Source organism: Staurois parvus, unplaced genomic scaffold (genome assembly GCF_062004578.1).
Source record: "Staurois parvus isolate SC_StPar_1 unplaced genomic scaffold, SC_StPar_1.0 ptg001045l, whole genome shotgun sequence".
Taxonomy (NCBI): domain Eukaryota; kingdom Metazoa; phylum Chordata; class Amphibia; order Anura; family Ranidae; genus Staurois; species Staurois parvus.
In genome coordinates, this window is record NW_028318841.1 from 3,419,967 (window position 1) to 3,442,694 (window position 22,728).

Sequence of the window (22,728 nt, forward strand, 5' to 3'; positions counted from 1 at the left end):
TATATATATATATATATAAATATACACACACATATACATAAATATGTAGCACTACCCCCTTAGGAGCTGCTAGAAGATTTGGGTCCCCCTATAGTCCTGCACAGCCAGGCATCACACATCTTCACCAAGACTTGCATGCAGTGTCAGAAATAAGTCCTTGAGGTTTTTGTTTTGTTTAGGGGATAGGGTTCGGGGTGTACAGGATGCCCAAGGGAACCGATGAACTGAGGACAACTTCCTGGGACTTATAATCCTTCACTTCAGCGCATACTCTGTTGCAGAGATAGCCAGAGTCTCTTTAGTGTACCACCCCAGACCCTGGATGAACTTCTCCAGTTGACCCAGCAATATGGAGGTATGCCTGAACAGGGAATCTGGCATCTGTTACTTTAAGAGTGGACAGTCCCAAATAGGCAGCAAATCTGGTTTCTCACCAGAGTGCTCTTTTCCCTATCTGTCCAGGGGGTGATGGTGTACTCACTCAGATCCTCTCCTGTACCACTGGTGGACTGATGGCTGTTATCAGCTGGGCCGCTCCTTTCTTGCCATTGAGGTAGTCCTCGATCTGGGGGACAGTAAGCTCTGAGCTTTCCTCCTTTCCAGCTCCAGGCCTGCAGGTAGGCCCCATCTCACTGGGCCTCCTCGCAGCCTCCTTCCTTTAGCTTCACATTTTCCTCACTATTTTCCACCCAAACTTTCCCGCCACTGAGCAGGCTCCAACACTTTTGTATTGGGTGTCCTGGCCCATTTTCAACCTCCTGTTGGGGATTGGTCAGGATCCCTTGAGTGCTACTACTCAGCCTTCCTCCAAAGCCCTAGTGCAGGGGAAAATTCCAGAGGGGCTGGTCTGCAGAGGCTCTCAACTCCTGACCACAATTTGACCTTCTGGCTATTACACCCAGGCTGCAACTCAGCCCTCCTCTCTATCAATTGAACACTATCTCCCCCTATCTAAACTAGAAGGGCATTTTATATATATATATATATATATATATATATATATATAAATATATAAACCTGTATTGTGTATACTCAAATATTGTGTCTAGCGGTTGCAGACAAACAAATGTGTTCACACAAGTCATAAATTTTAATACGTAAATTTTGTTGCACCTGCTAACACACCCCATAATTTATGCACTGTGATTTAGTACTTGGGAGAACATAGTATAAACATTTTTGTGGTAAGATATTTTATGCATGTGGATGATTAGCACATAATAATTGTGGGGTGTGTTGGTTAGCAGCCGCAACTGAATTTATAAAACAAACAGATATGTAGTGAGCGCTATATCCTAAAAGCAGCTAAGCACTCAAAGCAACCAATATATGCAGTAAATCAAATGATATAAAATTAGTGCAGCGCTAAAATCATATGTAAAACTAAAAATAAATTCAAAATAAATTCAAACAACGTCCATAAAGTCTATGAATTGTGATCGTAGAAACTAGGAGGTACTGGTGGTGCTCCTTGGGAAATGATAGAAATGCGCACTCACCAGAAATAAATAAGGTATGAGTGTTGTATAAAATCCCTCATCAGAGGTCTGGTCAAAGGTCTGGTCAGCTTGGGCAATCCTCCCTTCCGTGTGATGACAGGACTTCAATGAAGAAGAACAAGATCCAGGTAACCAGAGGTTTCCTCAAAGGGACTGGCTGGAAGGAACTGCCTGTTTACAGGAAATCTTCCACCTCTTGGTATGGTGCCTGGGTCTGAAAATAAGTACTCCTCTCAGGGAGTTAAGGGAAGGATGTCCATAGTGTAGTAGATTATCAAAAGAACTTTATTGTAAACATTCAAGGTATCCAAATTGTGATAAGTAGTAAAATAACATCCAGGTATAGTGTGAACTAACCCTGTGGATATAACAGGTGGCCGCCGGGCCTCCATGTTAAAGCACATCTTGTTCATTTATTTCAAATCCATTGTGGTGGTGTATAGAGCCAATGTTAGAATTGTGTCGATGTCCCAATATTTATGGACCTGACTGTGTTTATACATCATATCCCCCCTTAATCTCCTCTTCTCAAGAGAGAATAAATTCAGTTCCTCTAATCTTTCCTACACCAACACCCCCACCTTCCCCCCCCGAGCCTCCCCCAATACCTACTGTCACATTTTAAAAAGAGCATGGCTTTGTGGGGCTCCACCCACACAAGCCACGTCATTCATGCACAAAGATCTGTGAATGAATAAACTACATGTACCATCTGCCACTGTGGCAGAAAGCTTGTAGTTTTCAATGAACCGTGAGGGCATGAGGGCACTGGTGAGCAATGCCATAGTTCATTGATCTTCCTGGACTGTCTGTCTGTCAGGGCTCCAGGGTGTGACCAGAGGTATGTGACTGACGCAGGGAAACGCAGGCTTCAGATATGTTATAAATATAATTTATTAACACTAACAATACATAAATGCAGTGCAATACTAAAACATAACAGTGCAAACGAACCAAACCAAACCACCCACAGATAACAGTACATACAATGCAAGCGTCGTCAGGCAGGCCGGGATTATCAACAGGAGGTCAGAACGTATGGGGTTAAGCAGGAGAATGGTCAGACAAAGCCAGGGATCAGGAGCAGGAGAATGGTCAGACAAGCCAGGGATCAGGAGCAGGAGAATGGTCAGACAAAGCCAGGGATCTGGAACAGGAGAATGGTCAGACAAAGCCAGGGATCAGGAGCAGGAGAATGGTCAGACAAAGCCAGGGATCAGGAGCAGGAGAATGGTCAGACAAAGCCAGGGATCAGGAGCAGGAGAATGGTCAAACAAAGCCAGGGATCAGGAGCAGGAGAATGGTCAGACAAAGCCAGGGATCAGGAGCAGGAGAATGGTCAGACAAAGCCAGGGATCAGGAGCAGGAGAATGGTCAGACAAAGCCAGGGATCAGAGCAGGGTCAGCAACGAATCAGACAGGAACAGGGAGCAGGAACAGGATACAGGGCCCAGGAGAAACAAACACCAAGGCAGAGTCTGCAGGTCTGGCCATCCCTTAAATACATCAGTATAAGCAGTTTCAGGTGTTTGGCTGGCTGCAAGGTTGAGTCCCTGATTGCTGGGAGCACCCGCTGGCCAGCCCTGGTACTGCAGCCCATAAGGCAGGTGAGTCCCACCATTGCTGGCCAGTCCATTCCTGACAGTACCCCCCCCTCATAGAGCGGCCTCAGGACGCTCCAAACAGTCCTAGCTGGGCAAAATGTTCCACCGCCCGGGTCTGGTAACTGGCAGGATATCAAAGACTGGCACACCGGGCAGGACTCCGGGCAGCGGCACACCGGGCAGGACTCCGGGCAGCGGCCCATCGGGCAGCGGCACACCGGGCAGCGGCACACCGGGCAGCGGCACACCGGGCAGAGGCACATCGGGCAGCGGCACTCCGGGCAGCGGCACTACGGGCAGCGGCACTACAGGCAGCGGCACACCGGGCAGCGGCACATCGGGCTGGACTCCGGGCAGCGGCACATCGGGCTGGACTCCGGGCAGAGGCACATCGGGCTGGACTCCGGGCAGAGGCACATCGGGCTGGACTCCGGGCAGAGGCACATTGGGCTGGACTCCGGGCAGAGGCACATCGGATCACCAGGCGGAGCGGAAGGCACCGGGCCCCCAGGCGGAGCGGCAGGCACCGGGCCCCCAGGCGGAGCGGCAGGCACTGGGCCCCCAGGCGGAGTGGCAGGCACCGGGCCCCCAGGTGGGGCGACAGGCACCGGGCCCCCAGGCGGGGCGACAGGCATAGGGCCCCCAGACGGGGCGACAGGCATCGGGCCCCCAGGCGGAGCGGTGGGCCCCGGGCCCCCAGGAGTGGCGACAGGCATCGGGCCCCCAGGCGGGGCGACGGGCATCGGGCCCCCAGGCGGGGCGACGGGCATCGGGCCCCCAGGCGGGGCGGCGGAGCAGCGGGCGCCGGACCCCCAGGCGGAGCGACAGGTCTCGGGCCCCCAGGCGGAGCGGCGGGCGCCGAACCCCCAGGCGGAGCGACAGGTCTCGGGCCCCCAGGCGGAGCGACAGGTCTCGGGCCCCCAGGCGGAGCGGCGGGCGCCGGACCCCCAGGCGAAGCGACAGGTCTCAGGCCCCCAGGCGGAGCTGCGGGCGCCGGACCCCCAGGCGGAGCGACAGGCACCGGGTCACCAGGCACGACAGTGGGCTCCGAGTCAACTGGCATGACCGCTGGCACTGGGTCAGACAATGGATCGTCTGGCTGGACAGCGGGCATCGGGTCACCAGGCATCAGGTCATTTGGCTCGACAGCGGGCACCGCATCATCTGGCAAGGCAGTGGGCTCCGAGTCAACTGGCATGACCGCGGGCACTGGGTCAGACATTGGATCGTCTGGCTGGACAGCGGGCATCGGGTCACCAGGCATCAGGTCATTTGGCTCGACAGCGGGCACCGCGTCATCTGGCAAGGCAGTGGGCTCCGAGTCAACTGGTATGACCGCGGGCACTGGTTCAGACATTGGATCGTCTGGCTGGACAGCGGACATCAGGTCACCAGGCATCAGGTCATTTGGCTCAACAGCGGGCACCGCGTCATCTGGCAAGACAGTGGGCACCAAGTCACCAGGCACGACAGTGGACTCTGAGTCAATTGGCACAACAGCGGGCACCGGGTCATCAGGTACCGGATTGTCTGGCTCGACAGCGGGCATCGGGTCACCAGGTATGACAACGGGCACTGGGTCACCAGGCATCAGGTCATTTGGCTTGCCAGCGGGCACCGCGTCATCTGGCAAGGCAGTGGGCACCGGGTCACCAGGCATTGGATCGTTTGGCTCGACAGCGGGCATCGGGTCACCAGGTATGACAGCGGGCACTGGGTCACCAGGCATCAGGTCATTTGGATCGCCAGCGGGCACCGCGTCATCTGGCAAGGCAGTGGGCACCGAGTCACCAGGTACGACAGCGGGCTCTGAGTCAATTGGCATGACAGCGGGCACCGGATCAGGTACTGGATCATCTGGATCAACAGCGGGCATCGAGTCAACTGGCCTAATAGGATCATCAGGCTGGATCAGTTCATCATGCTGGGTAGAGGCATCAGGCTGAAGAGAGGCATCAGGCTGAATAGAGGCATCAGGCTGAATAGAGGCATCAGGCTGGGTACAGGCATCAGGCTGGGTACAGTCATCAGGCTGGGTACAGGCATCAGGCTGAAGTGCGGGTGCCGAGGCACCAGGCTGAACCACGGAAGGCAGGTTCTCAGACGGCAGGCTCACCGGTTTGGATACTGGCAGGATGGTATTGGTTGGACTGGAGCACTGCAAGTAAACGCAGGTCTGCAAACGAATGGAGCAGCTGGAGACAGAGAAGAGCTGGAGGATGGAACAGGGGAGGGAACAGTTGCTACAGAGGGCTTCTTTACAGGGTTAAAGGCAGGATAGGTGCAGCGAGTGGGAACAGGGTACTGACATGCGGTAGATAGCAGGGCAGGAGGAGCTGTTGGGAATGCAGGAATAGAGCTTTGAGGAAATAGATTAGAAGCAGGACTGGGTTTTTGCAAGCTGACTGAGGCTGGGTGCAACAAATCTGTCCATGTCTGCAGTATGGGTTGAACAAAGCTCAGCTTACACAAAGCCTGTCTGACCAAAGACTGCACTGCATTTATACAATCTCTTAGTATCTGTGGTGAACATGCAGCATAATGCTACAAGAAGCAATCCACACCATCCTCTAATAACCATACCAGGGACTCTACCTGGTCGGCACTAAATGGCGGCAAAAATTCATCCCTGCATTCGGGGGTACCAGATGAAACCAACTCTGCACAAATCTGAATCAATGGCTGCACCTCAGAGAATTCTGTGCCCTGATCTACTAGAACATGAGCGAGCCGTATACATTCTAGCAGTTCATCCCTGGGATACTCCTTCAGAGTTTGATAAGCATACTCTCTGTCATCAAACACTAGCAGATATAAATACACAACCTCATCAAGATCCATCCTTCCCATCAACAAACCAAGATGGCTTCCCTGTGCAGCCACTTCTGGTCAGGATTGGCCTTGGTGTAATGTCAGGGCTCCAGGGTGTGACCAGAGGTATGTGACTGACGCAGGGAAACGCAGGCTTCAGATATGTTATAAATATAATTTATTAACACTAACAATACATAAACGCAGTGCAATACTAAAACATAACAGTGCAAACGAACCAAACCAAACCACCCACAGATAACAGTACATACAATGCAAGCGTCATCAGGCAGGCCGGGATTATCAACAGGAGGTCAGAGCGTATGGGGTTAAGCAGGAGAATGGTCAGACAAAGCCAGGGATCAGGAGCAGGAGAATGGTCAGACATAGCCAGGGATCAGGAGAATGGTCAGACAAAGCCAGGGATCAGGAGCAGGAGAATGGTCAGACAAAGCCAGGGATCAGGAGCAGGAGAATGGTCAGACAAAGCCAGGGATCAGGAGCAGGAGAATGGTCAGACAAAGCCAGGGATCAGGAGCAGGAGAATGGTCAGACAAAGCCAGGGATCAGGAGCAGGAGAATGGTCAGACAAAGCCAGGGATCAGAGCAGGGTCAGCAACGAATCAGACAGGAACAGGGAGCAGGAACAGGATACAGGGCCCAGGAGAAACAAACACCAAGGCAGAGTCTGCAGGTCTGGCCATCCCTTAAATACATCAGTATAAGCAGTTTTAGGTGTTTGGCTGGCTGCAAGGTTGAGTCTCTGATTGCTGGGAGCACCCGCTGGCCAGCCCTGGTACTGCAGCCCATAAGGCAGGTGAGTCCCACCATTGCTGGCCAGTCCATTCCTGACATTGTCCGTACAGAAGGTACGGGCAGACAGCTGTACTGAGAGTCTGCAGGAGCCTGACTTTACACCTACAATCCACTGATCATGGGTGCAATGCTCTGTAGGCTCCTGTGGGAAAAAATAAATCCGCATTTTTGTTTCTGCAGAAATATGTGCATTTATTATTTTTTTCCCAAAAGGTGAACTTATCCTTTAATATTTTGTCAATCACAGTAAAAGTTTTTTCCAGAATGTCAATGTTCAGAAGAATGTTATCGTCAAGGATAATAATTGGAAGTTTCCCTCTGTTCTATTTGCATGTTGTATAGGGTGTGAGCCCTTAAAAAGGCACAAAGTGCACAGTATTAATAATTACATGCCACCAGATCTGCACCAGGGGTTAGAACCAGAGCATAGTACAAAGTCAACTAGCACATTTAAAAACAGGTTCATGTCAAAGGTCAGGGCAGGCGGCAAACAAGAATACTCAATACTGACTGAACTCCGTAATCAAAGAAGTAGGAATGCTGGAGTTCAGGAGCTAACACAGACTGGAGCCTCAGTCGAGAAAATAAACCTATTGCTCAGGCTGTAGTGTGTGCCACATTAACCAAGCCGATAGACCTGTTCAGGTCTGTCTGCACCACCCGTGCCAGTTTCTATTTCAGGGTGAGCAGAGCCTGCAGGGTTAACAACTCTCCTTCTCCCCCTTCTGAGCTGAGTGGGTGGGGGGATGGGCAGAGAGTTCAGACCATGCAGCTCTACTATTCTTTGGACTGTATCTGTCAAACTCTCTCCACCTCTCTACCCTAAACAATAACCCCCTCCCCACCTCTCCCCCCTAAATAACAACCCCCTCCCCACCTCTCCACCCTCAACAATAACCCCCTCCCCATCTCTCCACCCTCAACAAATAACCAACTCCTCACTTCTCCACCCTTAACAATAAACCCGTTAACCGCCTCTCCACCCTCAACAAATAACCCACCTCTCCACCCTCAACAATAACCCCCTCCCTGTCTCTCCACCCTCAACAAATAATCCCCTCCTCACTTCTCCACTCTCAACAATAACCCCCCTCCCCACCCCCTGTGGGCCTGTGTTATGATGGGGGTAGTATAAGGGAGGGTTCCTGTGTAATTATGGGGGTAGTATGGGGGAGGGGGTCCTGTGTAATGATGGGGGTAGTATAGGGGAGAGGGTCCTGTGTAATTATGGGGGTAATATAGGGAAGGTGGTCCTATGTACTGATGTGGGATAAAGGTCTTGTGTAATAATTAGTGGTAGTATGGGGTGAGGACTCCTGTGTAATGATGGAGATAGTCTGGGGGAGGGGGGCTTGTGTAATGATGGGGAAGTATGGGGGAGGGATCCTGCATAATGGTGGGGGAGGGGGGGAACTTTGTAATAATGGGAGCAGTATGAGGGAGGGGGATTCTGTGTAATGATGGGCGTAGTGTGAGGGAGGGGGTCCTGTTTAATGATGGGGATGAAAAAGTGCCTAGGGTCCAATCAATATTAAAGACAGCCCTGCCAGCTACCCTAGTGCTGCCAGGAAGAAGTGCTAACCACTTAGCCACTGTGCCTTTGTTCCTCAAGCTACTGTACGTAGTGTTAATAGTCAATGTGATATGGATAAGAAAGGGTAGTTGGGAGAAAAATTGGGACTACATACAGTAGTAATTCAGTATTGATACAGTATATATTCTAAATGACCAAAGACTTGATTATTTGATTTTCCAGATGGTTCTTAGCAGCATGACTCTTACTGTTCAGCCTGATGTTACATACACAATTAAAGTACGGGTAAAGCTTTCAAGTATTTTGTTAACTGATGAAAACAGCTTTATCTGGAGCGACTGGAGTAAGGAAGAGATTCTTAAAGGTATTTATTTTGTGTGTTCCTCTGCAAGGGTTCGTAGTGTGTAGTACTTTCATTTATTGATCTCGGCCCTGCATTGGCCTTTGTAGTGGCCTTTGTTCTGCTTTTTTTTTTTTGCATTGCATTGCATAATTGCTTCATGTCTAGAATTATATGTTCTTAAGAACAGTGGTTCTTCTGAGCAGAACTCTTCAAATGAGGGTCCACAATCAATTTTTGGGGGGTTCCCAGTTAATTAAATATGAAGGTCATTTTGGAACACCAGAACAAGAGACAATCTGCATGGGTCCCCATTGGGTTCCAAAATGAAAAAAAAACATTGTGGCTGCAGTAAGGCTTTAATTGTTAAGAAGGACAATTAAGGGTCCAATAGCTCTGGTGTGAACCAGCCCTAAATGTTAGGAAAACATTTGAAAACTTTGCTGTTTAGACTTACTTTCAGTGCCCAGAGCCCTGCACTAAAAACACCACTGAAACTCAAGGTGTCATATAAATGACTATCAGTCTCATTGAGCAGTTTAGACTCACTCTGGACCTGAATGACTGAAGACTGACCTATTGGTTTTTCCCTTTCACCAGCATTAAGTTAATATATATGTCACTGGTTTAACTAGTATGCTTAAGTAACTAAGCAATAGGAAATCCAAAACAGGAGGTGACAATGGTCTTAGACAGGAGTTTCTCCCACGGTGTAGTGCTTCTTGTTGTGTTTTTGGGACAGGAAGTGAAGGGAAATATCTCCAATGGAGACACAGACAGCAAAAAAATAACTGTTAATAATTGACAGATTTGAGCATTTCCCCTTTTCTATTTAAAACTAAAAAAAAGGATATGGTTATACATGAACTTAGAAAAGAAAATGAAACTGTTTAGGAAACAATGTTTGCATTTGCATTTAAATATTTTGAATGTCCTCAAAATATTTAATAGTCCCACCAATGGACCTGATGATGACTTGTCAAATAGTTACATAGTTACACATACTGTAGTTAGTCTGGCTGAAAAAAGACAAAAGTCCATCCAGTTCAACCTTAATAAAAAGTAAAAAGTTATAATCCTACACCCACAGTTGATCCAGAGGAAGGCAAAAAACCCAGCAAAGCATGATCCAATTTGCTCCTGCAGGGGAAAACATTCTTTCCTGATCCCCCGAGAGGCAATCGAATATTCCCTGGATCAACTTTACCTATAAATGTTAGTAACCAGTTATATTCTGTGTATCCAAGAAAAAATCCAGGCATTTTTAAAGTAATTCTCTGAGCATACCAGAATCAACTCTTGAGGGAGTCTATTCCACATTTTCTCAGGTCTTACTGTGAAGAAACCTTTCCGTATTTGGAGATTAAACCTCTTTCCCACCAGACGTAAAGCGTGCCCTCTTGTCCTCTGTGATGACCTCGGGGTGAATAGCTCTACACCAAGTTCACTATATGAACTGATGTATTTATACATGTTGATGATATCCCCCCTTAATCTCCTCTTCTCAAGAGAGAATACATTCAGTTCCTCTAATCTTTCCTCATAGCTGAGCTCCTCCATGCCTCTTATCAGTTTGGTTGCCCTTCTCTGTACTTTCTCCAGTTCCCCAATGTTCTTTTTGTGAATCAGTGCCCAAAATCCTCCACTACTGTAAATGAAACAAAAAAGTTTTACCTTTACACCCCAGTCACATTAAGCCAATTTGGAAATCATGCGACTTACAGTGAAGTCACACGATTTCAAAATTGGGTGACTTGCTGATTTGAGGTGCAATTTGCAGGACATCTGACACAGACGTCTATGCAAATCTCACCAAAAGTAGTACATGCACTACTTTAGAAATCGATGTGGCTCCGACCATGTTGGAACTGTACCAATATGACCGCTCTAATAGTGGACAATAGAGTGCGACTTGGCATAAGATTTGCAAGTCATATGGCATGCAAATCGCATGCCAAGTCACACCCGATGTGACCAGGGTGATACATAAGCTTTTAACTACTTGCCTACTGGGCACTTTTAACCCCTTACCTGCTCAGGCCAATTTTCAGCTTTCAGCGCTGTCACAGTTTGAATGACAATTGCGCGGTTATGCTACACTGTACCCATATGAAATTGATATAATTTTTTTTCACACAAATAGAGCTTTCTTTTGGTGGTATTCAATCACCGCTGGGTGTTTTAGTTTTTGGGCTATAAACAAAAAAAAAGTTTTTTCTTTGTTTCTATTATAACATTTAGCAAACAGGTAATTTTTCTCCTTCACTGATGTGCGTTGATGAGGCTGCACTGATAGGCAGCACTGATGGGAACAGGTGGGTGGCACTGCTAGGCACAGGTGGGCAGCACTGCTGGGCACTGATCATCAGAGCACTGATGATCAGTGCCCTGAGGATCAGTGCTGATCACTTCTCTGATAATTGCCGGTTATCAGCAGTACTCTCCTCACGCTGTGATAGGGGAGAGTGATTAAATCCTTGGGGTTGTGAGTAGCCAAAATCTGCTTGCCAAATCTGGAGGAATTTGGACTGAGATTCTACCAGAAAGCCTGTAAGTTTTTTGTTAATCATAATATCCATAAGCCTTTTTTTAACTGCCTTGAAGCTTTGTGTGCGGGGTTTACATGCTCTGGCTATTGTTAATCTGGTGGCAGCCAACACATGGGTGATCAGCACTCTCTGAAATTTCTGGTATCCGTTTGTTCATTAAAAAGCTTCTTAGGATTTTTTTTTCATTAAGGAGCAAATTACATTACTGATCCTTAAAGTCTGTTCACCACATGTGGGTCATGGTGCCTTCAAAGCCACGGCCCTCAGAAAGAAATAGAAAAATAATTTGGAAGAAATCAGCCTATACGTGCTGGGTTGTATTAACATCTGTACAGCACTTTAGGAATATACTCATTTTTGGAAAATTTCTAAAAAGGTTTTAATTACTGCTTGCCATATAGTTTGCCAATCCTCTGGATCCAACAGTAAGTTCAAATCTGCATCCCAATACTTTTTAATACAAGTACATAGTTACATGGACACATATCAGGAATATGAAATGTTAGAGTAACATACATTAAAAAATACTTGGGGTAATTTAGCAATGGGCAACTGCTGAGACAAAAAGCACTTTAGTTAGAAGTATACTGTACAAGGCATTGTTCAGTTTGCAGGGGGTCATACACCATCAAGCAGCCAGCAGCCTCTCTAGGATCCCACCTGGTTCCCATGGTGTGCGTGTCCCTTCATTCCTCCCTTCTTCTGGGGGTAAGTGCTGCCCTAGGCAAGTGCCCTGTTTGCCTTGTGTTAAATACGTCCCTGCCGCCACCCTTTATAGCACAGCAGTACACACAGTATATACTGTGTGTGTGTGTGTACATCCTGGAGGAGTTGAACTGCCTGTGCAACCTCTGTAGAGACCAGGTATTTCCTCATGCTACCACTGACCCTATGCAAAATTAGTGAAAAACAGTCAGAAAAGAGGAGTAGGAAAAATATCAGTTGCCTCCACCTGTAAAACCATTCCTGTTTTGGGGGTCATCTCATTGCTGCCCATCTAGTGCACCTGTAGTTAATTTAATTAACACCAAAGCATCTGAAAACCCCCTCTGCTACTTAACTGACCAGATCAATATCCAAGGAGTTCAACTGACTTGATTCTATACTCTGACTAATGTGTCCCTTTAATTATTTTGAGGTATATACACACACATACACACACACACACACACACACTACCTTAAAAAAGTATCCATACCCCTTGAAATTTTCCACATTTTGTCATGTTATAACCAAAAACGTAAATGTATTTTATTGGGATTTTATGTGATAGACCAACAGAAAGTGGCACATAATTGTGAAGTGGAAGGAAAATGATAAATGGTTTTCAAAATTTTTTACAAATAAACATCTGAAAAGTGTGGCGTGCTTTTTGTAATCAGCCCCCTGAGTCAATACTTTGTAGAACCACCTTTCGCTGCAATTACAACTGCAAGTCTTTTTTGGGGTATGTCTCTGTTAGCTGTGCACATCTAGGGAGTGAAAGTTTTGTCCATTTTTCTTTGTAAAACAGCTCAAAGGATCATATAGGAGGCACTGGGGGCCGCAGGTGGGTGTGACTTGACAAAGGAGGCCACGCATCAAAAATGCATCATAGCGACCACGTCCTCATCCTTTTCTTTTGTAGTTGTGAGAAGTATCCATTGAGTGTTTGCCAGCTGGTCCGGGCACATGCACAGTAGTGACGGAACGCTACGACATGTCATTCTGGTTGTCAGAGGAGCTGCTCAGCCCCCAGCTGATGACCACATTGATGCCCACGATACTAGGAAGATATAGAGGATACTATTACACTGAGAGTGCCTCAATCTCATTGTACCATGTGAGTGCAATCACTTTTATGCCTTTTTACCTTTAATAAATGGAATTACACTAGGGCGGTTGTGCGCTGTCTGTCTTCTGTCATACTGTTCAGATTTACTTCTGCCACCATGTGGAGTTTTTGGTGAGCTGCAATATCCTTCCTTCCATTTCCAATTGCCAGCCTAAGGGGTTATCATCAGAAGAGCAGCGCAGTAGTGACTTGTTTGTGTTTACACTTTTGATTATAACATGACAAAATGTGGAAAATTTTAAGGGGTATGAATACTTTTCAAGGCACTGTGGGTGTATATATATATACAGTTGTGTCCAAAATTATTCAACCCCCACTGAAATTGAGTGTTTTGGCCAGTTTGACATTGCTTTTGATCATTCAGTCATCTTGCTTACATTTACATTAAAGAGGCACTTGTAGGTCAGACAAATATAACATAACAGTTATAATGAAATAACCACAAATGTCTTTTCTGTGCTCACAGCATTATCAGTTTTATTCAACCCCCAAGTGACATTCAATCTTAGTACTTAGTACAGCATCCTTTTACAGTTATAACAGCTTTTAAACGTGAAGCATAGCTTGACACAAGTGTCTTGCAGCGATCTACGGGTATCTTCGCCCATTCTTCATGGGCAAAGGCCTCCAGTTCAGTCACATTCTTAGGCTTGCGCACTGCAACTGCTTTCTTTAAGTCCCACCAGAGGTTCTCAATCGGATTTAAGTCTGGTGACTGCGATGGCCACTCCAAAATGTTCCAGCCTTTCCTCTGCAACCATGCTCTAGTGGACTTGGAGGTATGCTTGGGATCATTGTCCTGTTGAAAGGTCCAACGTCTCCCAAGCCTCAGGTGTGTGACGGACTGCATCACGTTTCCATCCAATATCTCCTGGTACTGAAGAGAATTCATGGTACCTTGCACACGCTGAAGCTTCCCTGTACCTGCAGAAGCAAAACAGCCCCAAAGCATGATTGACCCTCCACCATGCTTCACAGTAGGCAAGGTGTTCTTTTCATCATAGGCCTTGTTCTTCCTCCTCCAAACATAGCGTTGATCCATGGGCCCAAACAGTTCTAATTTTGTTTCATCAGTCCACAGAACACTATCCCACAACTTTTGTGGTTTGTCCACATGGCTTTTGGCATACTGCAGTCGACTCTTCTTATTCTTTGGAGACAGCAAGGGGGTACGCCTGGGAGTTCTGGCACGGAGGCCTTCATTACGCAGTGTGCGTCTTATTGTCTGGGCTGAAACTTCTGTACCCACATCTGACAAATCTTTTCTCAGTTCCTCAGCAGTCACACGGGGACTTCTCTCCACTCTACGCTTCAGGTAGCGCACAGCAGTCGAAGTCAGCATCTTCTTTCTGCCACGACCAGGTAGCGTTTCAACAGTGCCCTTTGCCTTGAATTTGCGAATGATGCTTCCTAAGGTGTCTCTTGGTATGTTTAACATCTTTGCAATCTTCTTATAGCCATTGCCCTTCCTGTGAAGAGAAATCACCTCTTCTCTTGTCTTCCTGGACCATTCTCTTGCCTTCACCATGTTTGTAACCACACCAGTAAATGTCTAGAAGGAGCTGAGTATCACAGTCATTTTAAAGCTGCCTAATTGGTGCTTATTATGCTTGATTGCTGCTCGGTGACATCCACAGGTGTTTTCAATACCTGATGGAAAGCACCTGTATGAACCTCTGTTCTTCAGAGTGGTAGTCTTTAAGGGGTTGAATAATTGTGGCAATGAAGAAACCACATAAGAACCATTTACTACTGTATTACATAAACAATTGATGTCATTTTAGTTGCATTTGGGTAGTTACAACGTCCTTGTAGGATTTGATTCTGAATACAATTCCAAATGTACACTATAGTCCCTAAACCCCTTTACAGCATTGGGGGTTGAATAATTTTGGACACAACTGTATATATATATATACACACACACACACAGACGTAACTCAGTTTAAAAATTTAATGCGTTCTGCGGGACTTTTCGTATTGCAAAAAATTCATAAACCGAAACGCAGTTTCCCATAGGAACGCACTGAAAACCAATTAAGCCATTCAGGAGGTCAGAACATTTTTCTTTTAAAAAAAAGTATTTTTTCTGTTCAAAACTTTATAAAGTGCACTTTAAAGGCATAAATACTGTACAGGGACATGATTAAAAATTAATTCGTAAATGCATTGAAAACCAATTAATCCTTTCTGGAGGTCAGAAAAAAGTCAAAAAAGTTGTATCTGTTCAAAACTCTTTATGAAGTGCACTTTAACCACTTCCCGACCGGCAGTTGCATATAAACGGCCGGACGGTGGCAGTGCAGAGTCGGGTGGCCGTTTATAAACGGCCTCCCCGCACCCTGCTTGTGCGCGCTCCCTCGGAGCATGCAGCACTGCGATCTGGTGCCCGCTGTGTCCTCCGTACACAGTGAAACACCGATCGTCGGACAGGACCTCTGTACGAGGTCCCGATCATGTGATCACTGATTGGCCAATCAGTGATCACATGCAAAGTAGTAAGCAAGATGTCACTTGTGACATCATTGCTTACTACGTGTGAAATCTGTGAATGATCACAGAGGTCACATGGTACAAGGCTATTCACAACAGCCTTGTACCATGTGACAAGCTGTGACCAATCACAGCTCACTCAGTACTTCTCAATGAGTTCAAGAATGCACACAGAGAGAAAGAAAAATGATTGCTTTTACATCCTATATGGGTGTAAAAGCAATCAGTGTAAAAAAAAAAAAATCTTCATCACCCCACACAAGTAGTACAGTGTCACCGTGGTGACACTGTACTGCTAGGGTGACAGTATGTAAAAAAAAAATAAAAATAAAAATTAATATAAAAAAATAAAATAAAAATGTAAAAAAAATGTTTAAAATTATAATTTTTGGTTATAAACTAATTTGGATTTTTTTTTTACTGAAAAGATAACGGAATAAATTTTGGCAAAGATTTATGATGAAATATTATTTATTTGCAAAATTTTATAAAAAACACACTTTTTTTTTACATTTTTGGACTTTTTCATTTACATAGCAAAAAAAATTAAAATCCCAGCGGTGAATAAATACCACCAAAATAAAGCTTTATCTGTCTCAAAAAAATGGTAAAAAATTCATTTGGGTACAGTGTTGCATGACCGCGCAATTGTCATTCAAAGTGTGATAGCGCTGAAACCTGAAAATTGCCCTGGTCAGGAAGGGGGTGAAAGTGTCTGGTCTGGAAGTGGTTAAAGGCATAATGGGCATGATTAAAAAAAATTCGTAAATGCATTGAAAGCCAACTAATCTGTTCTGGAGGTCAGAAAAAAGAAAAAAAAGTCTTATCTGTTCAAAGCTCTTTATAAAGTGCACCTTAAAGGCATAGGGACATGATTTAAAAAAAAAATTGTAAATGCATTGAAAACCAATTAATCCATTCATATTGTGAAAAATTTGTATACCGAGTCATTATTTTCAATGTATTTTCATTCGGAAACCAAAAATTATGCTAACCGAGGCATTCATAAACCGAGGTACGCCTGTGTATATATTTATATATATATACACACACACACTATCGCTTACCCCTCTGGTAGCGTAACGGACCATCCCTCCAGCCCAGGGGCGGGCTGACCATTTGGAAACTCGGCACTGCCTGAGGGCCCGGGGTCAGTAGTGGGCCCCATGAGATGCCCCTGGTACCTTTTTCATAGGCTTTTTTGAGTTTGGGCAAGGACACAGGGGCCCCATGATCCCCTATTGCCCGGGGGCCCCATGGGTTGTCAGTCCGTCCCTGCTCCAGCCTCTTCAGTTCCTTATCCTCACTCCTGCCAGTAGGAAAGCATGGGTGCAGCATGTTGGGGATGAGTGTCATGATAGGCTGGGCCCTGTTTAAAGTGGAGCTCCACCCAAAAGGGGAAGTTCTGCTTTAAGGACTGCTCCCCCACTCCCCATTAAGGATTGTCACCTTTGGGGGGCAGGGGGGAGCGGGTACCCGAATTTGACAGGTACCCTCTCCCACTTCCGGTCCGATCGCCTAGGCGATCGGAAACAGAAGGTGTCCTCCCTCCCTTCCTCCATGTAGTCTTGTGGGACATGTGACAGGTCCCAGAAGACTACAGGACCATTCATGAAGCGCAGAGCTACTTGCGCATGCGCCCTGGATACCCGGCTTTGAAGCCGCAAGCTATCACAGTCAGGTGCCCACACTGAAGATGCCGGCCTCCTGGAATACAGGACGGCCAGTGAAACGGGCTGTGGGGACACACACCACGGGACCGAGGGACAGGTAAGTGGCTGGTTTTTAAAAATCAGCAGCTACAGTTTTTGTAGCTGCTGACTTTTATTTTTTGACAGGGTGAGTGGAACTCTGCTTTAAGGCTGCCCTCCTCTTGCTCCTCTGTACACAACAAATATGGATACCCCTATACCAACATGTTGACGGGGTGGTAGCAATATTACGATTTGGCACACCAAGCAAGAGATGCAGGGCATGTACCGTGTGCTAGCGACCCCCATGTCTCTACTAGAGAACTTTAAAAGTGGAACACCAACTAAAGTTTTTTTACGTTATATCTGTAAAGAAAAGAGGAAATCCAATATTTTTTGACAGCTGCCACCAACCTGTTCCTGTTGGAAGATTCAATGGACGCCTGTACAATGACATCTGTAATGTACACATTTCCCCACACCTCCTCTCCTAATGACAATGGATATTAGAATACTAAGAACTAATGTCCTAACTAGGGACACAAACAGCAATAGAAAACTGAAATTTTAAACCTTCCATGCTGTACCCAAAACAGGAAAAAGTTTTCCCTGAGGCTATACATTTCTAACATGAAGCAAATTTTATCTTTGTTAAAATTTATCTCCCAGTTATAACACAAAATGTAAGACTTTTGCTGCTAAAACAAATAAAAAACTAAATAAAAGAAAAAGTGTTTTTCATGCCGTGATCTATTCTCTAAATATTTTGCCGGCATCACATCTTCTTGATATACTGTATGTATTTGTGGCTGCAGATTAACTGAGCAATTCTGTTTACATGAACATTTTCCTCCATAAACTGACTAATGTCATTCAGTACCATTTCAAAATTATTCTCTTAAATGTATTCTTTAATGTATTGTGTTAAATGTGAAAGGTAATAATAAAACATCTTTCATCTTTCAATATTAATGATGTTAATATTTTATAGATCTACTTTTGAATCTAAGTTTGGATTATCTTTTTTTCTTAATAGCACAGTATATTTCTTGTATGTAGATTTTGAATTGCTTGTTTCTGGTTGTTTTCTAGGGAAAGCTGACGTAGGATTAACATCTATAATTTTACCTCTCATCATTTCAATTGTAGTGATAATAGCAGCAGTTTTCCTACTTGTCCATATGGGAACGTAAGTTGTTTTTTTTTTTTAACTAGCAGAGATGTGCTCATCCAAGAATGGGTTCATTCAGGCTGAATGATTATTGGCTTTTTGAATGTTTCATAAAACACTATGCATTATTGCCTTGTCAGGAATTATTTCAGAGTTTAGTTTCACTAAAACTAATCTTGGGGGCAGCCAATGTAAACTGAATGTGGAACTAGACCTGGAAGGAAACAAAGAGCAGATGGAAAGACCTGGCAGGAAATGTAGCATAGACAGTGGGAGGGTAGAGCTTGCAGAGAATAGACATGCAATTCGTTTAATTATTAATCAAAATTTGGATAACATTTTCTTAATTTGGATGTATCAGAGATTCCAAATCACAACAGTAATGAATTTCAAGGATTCTGGAATAAGTTATAACGAAACACATTTTCCAAATTTGAATAAAAAAATGAATTACAGTTTGAAAATGAATTTGAAATGGAAACATATTGCAATAAATACAGTAAGGTATAAAAGTGAAATAAGATTATGATTCCTACTTAGACTGCTTTATAGAAAAGAATAGAACAGAATAATTTAGAATGGAAAATAATAGAATAGAATAATAACAGAATTGAAGAGAATAGAAAATAAAAATGAGATGATGATTCCTATTTAGGCTGATTTGTAGAACAGACTACAAAAGAATAGAATAAAATAGAATATAAAAGAATAAAATAGAATAGAACAGAATAGAAAGGAATATAAAAGAATAAAATAGAATAGAAAATAAAGGAATACAATAGAAAAAAAGAACAGGATTGAATAGAAAAGAATAAAACAAAAACAGAATAGAATAAAATACAATATAGCCATCTTCCAAAATTCTAATTTTGAATAGAATAGAATAAAATAGAGAGAATATAGCAGTCTACTTTCAAATAGAATAGAATAAAATAGAAAGAATATGACCACCTTCTAAAATTAACATTTTGAATTTTGACATTCGAATTTTAAATTTTGAAATTAAAATTTCAAATAGAATAATAAGAATACAGTGAGCGCTCAAAACAGAATAAATAAATAAATATATAAATAAAAAGTGTAACCAGCTGCATATGCACCAATGTAGGAACCCTAAAACCTAGTGAACATCAATCAATAAAAAGTGCAGTGCTGAAAATGCTTATAATGAGAAATTATGTCACCAATAATAATCTGTATTACATAAATGCAAGTGAATGTGGGGTATTATCAAGCGCCAAATAAGAACATAATAATATCAATAGTCTATAAACCAGAAAAGTGTTCAAAGAATTAAACAGAATTGGTGCCAGAACAGAGCCCTAGAGTACACCACTCACCTAACTCCAGACCATTCAGAAAATATACCATTTAATCACCACCCTCCGGACGCGCTACTGCAACAGGTACATACAATCTCATCAATGCCAAAAGACCTTAATCTATAGATTAAGCATCTATAGGGTACCGTATCAAATACCTTAGAGAAATCTAGGTATACTACATCCAAAGGCCCCTATCCAAATTACAACTTACCTCCTCATAAAATGTTAAAAGGTTGGTCCAGCAAGAACTGTCTTTCATAAATCCATGTTTGCTACTACTAATGATAATATTTTCATCAGCAAATTCTTAGACATGGCCTCTTATTCCTTCCAATAGTTTTCACCTAGCAATCTTGAGAATAATGCACTTCCTGTCCTAGAGTAGCTACGCTTACTCCTCCATTGTATGTATGGAGGGAGCCATGACTGTCACCCAGGCTGGGTTTTAAACTTGCTGATAAGGACTGATAACTCCAATAAATTAAATTATTGTGATTGGCTTTGAATAACCAATGAGTATTTTAATTTGCAGTTATTTATGGATGTCCAAGCACCACTGTAGATAGTCTAAAAGTATACAAAAAATTAATTTACTGTCGGCAGTTTTTTGTGTTCACAATCCTTGTTCTCTTTACACAGACTGAAGGCCCTCCTCTGCCCTCAAATTCCAGATCCTTCAAGAATTTTTCCGAAAGATTTACAGGTAAACATTTACAGCAAAGAAACTATTTTTTAGAAAGCTGTATCTGTAACATTGGTGGGATTTTCCAAAACAATCACCTAGCCTTGCATATTTGAGAAATAAGTAAATCAATTTCTTGCACTGCTCCGTGATCACCTACTAGATCCAGTGAGCCTTGTTTATTTACATAGATGTAGTTTATAGGTATACACTGCTAAAAAAAATTAAAGGAACACTTTTTAATCAGAGTATAGCATCAAGTCAATTAAACTCCTGGGATATTGATCTGGTCAGTTAAGTAGCAGAGGGGGTTGTTAATCAGTTTCAGCGTTTTTGGTGTTAAATAAATTAACAACAGGTGTACTAGATGGGCAACAATGAGACAATCCCCAAAACAGGAATGGTTTTATAGGTGGAGGCCACTGACATTGTTTTCCTACTCATCTTTTCTGACTGTGTTTCACTAGTTTTGCATTTGACTAGGATCAGTGTCACTACTGGTAGCATGAGGTGATACCTGGACCCTACAGAGGTTGCACAGACAGTCCAACTCCTCCAGGATGGCACATCAATACGTGCCATTGCCAGAAGGTTTGTTGTGTCTCCCAGCACAGTCTCAAGAGCATGGAGGAGATTCCAGGACACAGGCAATTACTCTAGGAGAACTGGACAGGGCCACAGAAGGTCCTTAACCATCAGCAGAACCTGTATCTGCATCTTTGTGCAAGGAGGAACAGGATAAGCACTGCCAGAGCCCTACAAAATGACCTCCAGCAGGCCACTGGTGTGAATGTCTCTGACCAAACAATCAGAAACAAACTTCATGCCCGGCACCATAGAGCTTGATTGGCATTTGCCACTGAACACCACAATTGGCCGGTCCATCACAGGCGTCCTGTGCTTTTCACAGAGGAGAGCAGGTTCGCCCATGTGACAGACATGAAAGGGTCAGGAGAAGCCGTGGAGAATGTTATGCTGCCTGTAACATCGTCAAGCATGACCGTTTTGGTGGTGGGTCAGTGATGGTCTGGGGAGGCATATCTATGGAGGGATACACAGACCTCTACAGGCTAGACAATGGCACCCTGACTGCCATTAGGTATCAGGATGAAATCCTTGCAGCCATTGTCATACCCTATGTTGGTGTAGTGGGTCCTGTGTTCCTTCTTGTGCACGACAATGCCCGGCCTCATGTGGCGAACGTATGCAGGCAGTTCTTGGAAGATGAAGGAATTGATACCATTGAATGGTCCCCACACTCGCCTGACCAAAATTCAATAGAACACTTCTGGGAAATCATGTTTCCATCCATCCGACACCACTAGGTTGCACATCAGACTGTCTGGGAGCTCAGTGATGCCCTGGTCCAGATATGGGAGGAAATACCCCAGGATACCATCCGTCATCTCCTTAGGAGCATACCCCGACATTGTCAGGCATGCATACAAGCATGTGGGGCCATACAAACTACTAAAGTATTATTTTGAGTTGCTGCAATGAAATTTCAGCAAAATGGACTAGCCTGCTGCATCACTTTTTCACTTTGATTTTTGTTGTGTCTTTGAATTCAGTTCTCTGTAGGATGATCATTTTCATTTTACATAAAACGATGAAGCATCCTTATGTTCCTATGACATTACCCGGTCCATATCAGTATAGATATCCAGCATAATATTTTTCCCCATTGAGATCTCATGTGTTTTCAAAGTGTTCCTTTAATTTTTTTGAGCAGTGTACTTACCTGAGCCAGATTTCAATCCAGCGCTTTGAGAGCAGCTGGTCTCTCCATGCTCCCTCTCTCTTCACCAGCCATGGAGGCAGCATCAGGAGCTATTATTAATCACAGCCTTTGGAGAGAGAGCAGGGGGCGGGTGAAAAATTGCTCTGTGTGCATCAATAGACACACACAGTGCAGCTAAGGAATGAACCTGTATGAGTGCCCCCATAGCAAGCAGCTTGTTCTGGAGGTGGTCAGAAGAGGGGAGGAGCCATGAGCACCTGTGGGGAACCCGAGAAGAGGATTAGGCCTGCTTTGTGCAACACCATTGCACAGAACAGGTAAGTATAACATGTTTGTTATTTAAAACAAATTAACTCTTACAATCACTATAACTTGCACCTTCACCACATATTCTGAAGAGAAGCCACAGGCCATCTGGCAACCCATAGCTGGGGAGATTATAGCACGCTACAGCAGCAACTGAACATATGGTATCATCTGAATGTGAAGATTGAGAAATAGCTGTTAATCCTCCCGCCCCCCCTAAAAAAAAATTGAGGGAAGTTGCAGTTTCAATTCCTTATGAATATACATTAACAGGAAACTGTATTTATTATTGCTTTAACTTCTATTACAAATTATGCAGTTATTGCCAGAAT

At 44.4% G+C, this 22,728-nt stretch overlaps 1 protein-coding gene across 1 annotated transcript in view; it reads left to right on the forward strand.

The window, feature by feature from the left end:
- The window catches only part of LOC149440925 (interleukin-13 receptor subunit alpha-1-like), a 109,079-nt gene that overhangs the window by 84,340 nt on the left and 2,011 nt on the right, over positions 1 to 22,728 (forward strand). Inside the window, exons 8-10 of the mRNA XM_089657957.1 lie at positions 8,487 to 8,628; positions 18,264 to 18,360; positions 20,307 to 20,370. Coding sequence (XP_089514083.1) covers positions 8,487 to 8,628; positions 18,264 to 18,360; positions 20,307 to 20,370 — 303 coding nt within the window. The remainder of the gene's footprint in view (positions 1 to 8,486; positions 8,629 to 18,263; positions 18,361 to 20,306; positions 20,371 to 22,728) is intronic.